This window comes from Gracilinanus agilis, unplaced genomic scaffold (assembly GCF_016433145.1).
Source record: "Gracilinanus agilis isolate LMUSP501 unplaced genomic scaffold, AgileGrace unplaced_scaffold54827, whole genome shotgun sequence".
NCBI classification, from domain to species: domain Eukaryota; kingdom Metazoa; phylum Chordata; class Mammalia; order Didelphimorphia; family Didelphidae; genus Gracilinanus; species Gracilinanus agilis.
This window is the reverse complement of record NW_025390051.1, coordinates 6989-12445: the sequence shown is the minus strand read 5'-3', so window position 1 is coordinate 12445 and position 5457 is coordinate 6989. Positions and strand designations below refer to the sequence as shown.

At 46.7% G+C, this 5457-nt stretch overlaps 1 protein-coding gene across 1 annotated transcript; it reads left to right on the top strand.

Moving 5' to 3' along the window:
- Positions 1–2356: 2356 nt before the first annotated feature.
- LOC123255967 (oxysterol-binding protein-related protein 10-like) lies at positions 2357–5082 on the top strand (the record flags this gene model as incomplete). Its single annotated transcript, XM_044684673.1, has 2 exons — positions 2357–2532; positions 5003–5082. Coding segments are annotated over 2 exons (256 nt in total), but the record flags the coding sequence as incomplete, so codon positions are not given.
- Between the last annotated feature and the right edge of the window lie 375 nt (positions 5083–5457).

Sequence of the window (5457 nt, the reverse complement as noted above, 5' to 3'; positions counted from 1 at the left end):
AGGTCCTAGGTTCAAACCCGGCCTCAGCCACTTCCCAGCTGTGTGACCCTGGGCAAGTCACTTGACCCCCATTGCCCACCCTTACCAATCTTCCACCTATGAGACAATACACTGAAGTACAAGGGTTTAAAAAAAAATTATTAAGGATTTGTCCGATTGTCCCTCCTTGAGAATGAACCAGAGTGTATTTTACCCCTTTGGCAGTCTGGGGAATTCCTACACCCCTTCTCAGAATAATGCTTTAAAGTATATAAAATAAAATAGAATTACAAAGGAAATCAGTGATGCAGATAGAGAGTGCCTAGACAGGAAGGCTGTGAGTGTGTGATTGTGAAACAAGGACGCACGTAAACCCTCTCTGGAATGATATAGGTCCACTCCAACCATTCTTCCTGACTTCATCTTCAGACCATTTACATTTCCTCCTTAGACCAACCCGAGTCCTGAAGTCAGGTATGGCAGTTGCATTCCATTTGTGGATGCTGAGACTGGATTGCTGGATAGATGCTCAATAACATTCTCTTTTGCCTTTTTGTTTCCTCCATGCATGCTTTTAGGTTCTGGCACCCTTCTGTAGACCCATTTCCCCCTCTGCATCTTTTGGTTAATTTGTGATACTGCTCAGACCCTCCCTGGCTGTGTTTATAAACACACTCACACCAGTGTGGCTGGCCTTCGTGGCAAGCAGGTTTCGGAGGTCCAGGGGGGCTCTTTTGGCCTTTTAATTAATGTACCACCTCCCATATTGGTTACCAGAAATGGTGCTTGTCCAAGTCAACGTCTCTTATCCCTTTTCTGTTTTTCAGAATTAGCTGCCGACATCAGCAGGTGCCTTGTGGCAGCTGTAATAGCACAGAATGATCCCATCTTTTTCCTCTCAATTCGATGTTGACTTGACCTTTATTCAGTGGACATTGGCCACAGCTAATTCTGAAATGACCCTTTTGTCCATGACTCAGTTCTTTCCTGTCTGTTCAGCCAACTTCATTTTCTGGGGGGTTCGGTGTTCATCCTTCGCTCTCATTGAATAAAATATTTATAATATGCAGGTGTGAAGCCTTGAGTTCTTGAGCAATTTTTGGCATCTTTTTTCTTTCCAGAATCTGACTATTTCCACTTTAGCTTTTGCTTGCTCTCCTTTCCTATGTTTTGACATCCAAGTCACCGACTTTGGCATTGCTTGGCATCCAAGTCACTGACTCTTCTGATATCTGGAGGTTCTCTTGAACTTTTCCATCAGTGAACTGAACTTGGCAATCGCATAAATGTATGCAAGGGTGGGCCAGGTCCTCGAGTGATGGATGTACCCAATGGGCATTGGCCAAAGACTCACATTTTGTATGCCATCTAAAAAAAGTGGCCTGCTTCTGGAGCCACCCAACCTTCTTTCTTTCATCCCATTCCCTGGGGCCATTTTGTATTTTTATGCAATCGTGTTTTTCTGCATGTTTAGTGAAGAGTCATCAAAAGGTTCCATATCTAGTTATCAAATTAAGCTGAAAATGTCAGTATATGTGTGTATGTGTATATAGATAGATAGATAGATAGATAGATATGGCTGCCGATGCCACTGCCAACATTTTTGTCATACATTTTAATTCTCTTTCAAAGGAGGGATGAAGGCAACAATATAGCACGCATAACATAGTAGGATTTTATGCCACTCCAGATAAAGCCTAGCTGGGTGACCCTGGGCAAGTCACTTAACCCCCATTGCCTAGCTCTTACTGCTCTTTTGCCTTAGAACCAATACATAGAATTGATTCTAAGATGGAAGGTAAGAGTTTAGGAAAAAAAAGTTTATGTTGGGCATGGAGTGGTCAGTCTTGGTCACATTTAGAACTTTGTGGAGCTAGTGGAGAGATCCAAGGATCATATATTTACAGTTGCTGGGGACTTGAAGTTCATCTAATCATACTGTAGTCTCAGTTTCCTCATCTGTAAAATGAGTTGGAGAAGGAAATGGCCAACCACTCCAGTGGCTGCCAAGAAAACCCCAAATGGGATCATGAAGAGTGGGACATGACTGAACAATGACACAGACTTAACAGAGATCTTTAGTGCCTTCCTTTTTAGGCTCCAAGAAAAGATAGTAACGAGTCAGAAAAGGACCCTCACCCTCTGTCCTCAGTACTTAGCAGTGGCAAACTATTTTCTAGTTTTAGAATGAAATTTGTTCCCAGCACTTTGGTGAAACACTGGAAGAATCTTGATTTCTCACTGAATTGTGGAGACTCGATGGCGAGTTCATAGTCGATTTGCTTTTTCTGTGTTGCTGGGGCTGTTATGGGGGGCTCAGCTGTCCCCCTTTTTTTCAGGAGTAAAACCATAATGCCCTTGTGGTCTCTCTTGACAGGTACTTCATGCTGGATTTTGAGTCTGGGATTCTACAGTATTTTGTGAATGAACAAAGCAAGAACCAGAAGCCTCGCGGAGCCCTGTCTTTGGCTGGCGCCATCGTGTCCCTGAGCGACGAAGCCCCCCACATGTTGGTGGTCTACTCTGCCAATGGAGAAGTGTACAAGTTAAGAGGTACGGAGGGCCATCCGGGAGGCTCACTGAGAAGACCCTCCCCACGTCCTGTACTTAGCTTGGAAGGGCTCTGGGTTGAGGGCGATGGGCTCCAGCCTCACCACTCTGCTCATTGGCCATCGTCTTCCTCCTCCACGACCCCACCAGTGGGAAGGATGGAGGTAGATGGCGGCAGAAGTTGCCTGTGCTGGACTTTATCCAGTTCCTATAGCCAGGAGGTGGCAAAACCAGAGAATCTGGCCCGCCCTGGCTGTTTGGCTCCACCATGGTGCCCCAGCCACCGCACAGACATGAAGGATTCTGGTCTTGGTGGCAGATGGTGGAGAGCAGCCAGAACCAGATATTTGGATGCCTCGGACCTTTGATTGATGCCCTGCCATGGTGCCAACCAACAGGTGGCCCCAGGAGTCACAGAGTTAGAGCCGGAGAGAGATCTTGGAGACTTTTCATTCCATGCCGCCATTTTGCAGATGAGCAAACAGGCCCTCCAGAGCTCCTTGTAGACTGAGTAGCAGCGCTAGCATTTGACCCCAAGCTGCCTGACTCTCAGGCCTGGGTTCTTTCCTCTGTATTGCTCTGCCTGCCAGAAAGTAGTTAATGCCTTTTATTATCTGCTTCAAAATCATATTTCTGGGAGTAGCTCCATAAAGCCATCAAAAACCCATAAAATAAAAATGGGTGCAACTACAAAATCAAGGGTGACACTTTTTTTGGAGGGAAAGCCGGTGAGATGAATACATTTCCCTGAGATTCATGCGGCATCCCCCCCGGCTGCCGAGATTTATATGGTCTCAGGCAGTGCCGGGTGGTTTATTGCTAAATAAATTGTCAGAGCAGAAACAATAGGTGGAAAAACTTCCAGGCACTCCTTTCTGCCTGCGGTTTGTAAAACTAAAATGACAAAGGCACGCGTGAGGGGCTCGGCCCCCCGTGATTAACGGGCCATCCGTGATTAAGGCCTCGTTTATTAACTCATTAACGCTCCATTAGCCTCACGGAATAGTCCCAGGGCCGAGTTAAACTTCCGTGGAGGAAGCGCCCCATCCTGTGGATTCAAGGCAGGGCTTGGTGGCCAGAAGCAAGCAGGATCTGGTCCTCTTCTGAAATGGGGGCGATCTTTGGGGTCCCCGGCAGGCGGGGGGGTCAGGGCCTGGTAAGCCACCCAGCCATGATGAGTAAGAATAATACTGTGTATGATTACTTATCTCCGTGTGCTTGGGAGACACAGACAGAAAGAGAAATGGAGCTTAGAGTCCATCGGGAGGCCCCCTGCGCGGGTATCTCGGTGTCAAGGGAGCGAGCAGAGTCTGTCCAAGATCACTTTTGGTGGGAAGGGGCCAGGAGCAGGGAGAATGAGGCAGAGACCCAGGAACCAAAGAAAAGTGGCTTTGGGGAAGCAAAGTATGGGTTAAAAAAAAGTATAGGGAAAATTGTTCATTTGGGAATCAGTGGGACTTAGGAAGGATAACTTCTATTTTTTTTTTCCTGAAGTATCCTTTGTCCCACGCTTCTGCCTTGCCCAAAAAAAATGGGATGGATCCTAGTGTTTGAAGGGACCTCAGAGGCTTCTCAGGCCACCCTGCCTCTGTTTCCTTATTTGTAAGATAAGGCTGGAGCCTCCTCCATCTCTCAGTCTCCCTATTTGTAAGATAAGGCTGGAGCCTCCTCCATCTCTCAGTCTCCCGGATGATGCCCTCTAGCATCCACCAGGATGTTCCTCTGGAATTGGAGCAATAATAATAGGTGCCCACATTATTTTGAATAACAGTCATTCAGATGAAGTCTTTTCAGGAGGTGTCTGTTGCCTGTTGACTTGTAGGTAACATCTCTGGGCATCAGCCAAAATGTATATACTTTAGGCACAGGACTCCCCTGTATATTTGGGGTTGGAATTCCTGAATAATTGGGCTGCCAGTGGATAAAAAAAATGCCAACAAACTTGCAGTTGGTTTAAACTTTTAGTGGCCTTCTGCTATCATTTCGGGTCCTCCGAGGTATTCTTCAGTATCTTATCCTTTCCCATCTTAATAAAAAGCCCAAAGAATGCATATTAAAATGGTAATTCAACCATAAGCTTATTTTGAAATGTTAATAACCCCCACTATACGGTATGTGTTAGATAACAGAAGACCCTGCAAAAGCGAGCTCTAATACCTCTATTAGCCACATGTGGTAAAGAAACATTTTAGTATAAGTACCTTTTTTTCCTTCTCTCTTGCATTTTTAAAGGAGCAAAAATGACTCTTGGAATGCGAGTAAAAGGTCAATTTTTTTCCTCTCTGTGAGATATTTCAGGATACATTTTTAATGTGTTCTATTTGGGAGTTGTCTGTGAGTTGGATTTGGGTGTTCTGTGGAGGTTTCTGATGGCACCCCTCTCCCCTCGACACCTTCGGTGGGTGCGTGGGTGGTTCAGGGGCCCCGGAGTGTGGTCTTCGCTGACCCCTGTCTTTCCCTGCCCCTCTTCCAGCCGCTGATGCTAAAGAAAAGCAGTGTTGGGTGACCCAGCTCCAGAACTGTGCCAAGTACCACATGGAAACGAATTCTAAGGTAGGTTCTCAAGAACCCCATCAATGAGGTTGTTAGCTGGGCCGAAAGGAGAGCCGAGGAGCCCAGGCGGTTCAGCTGAGCCCTGGTGAGAGCCTTCCTTCGTCCCATTCATCCTTGGACGTCCCCCTGCGCAGAGGTTCAAGGATGGAGTAGACACTTGGGTCCTCTGTGGGAGCGATGAGCGGAGCGCCGCCAGATGGAGCTTTCCTTTGGGATGTTGGGGTGCTGATGGCCTCTGGGGACCAAACCGCCATCTTCCCAGGTTGTCAGTTTCAAAAAAAGTCTTAATTGCCTCCTAAATGGGATCAGTTTCCCTCGAGGAGTTATGCTTGACAGCGATGGGTCAAGACCCGGCACCATCGTCATCAGCCTATT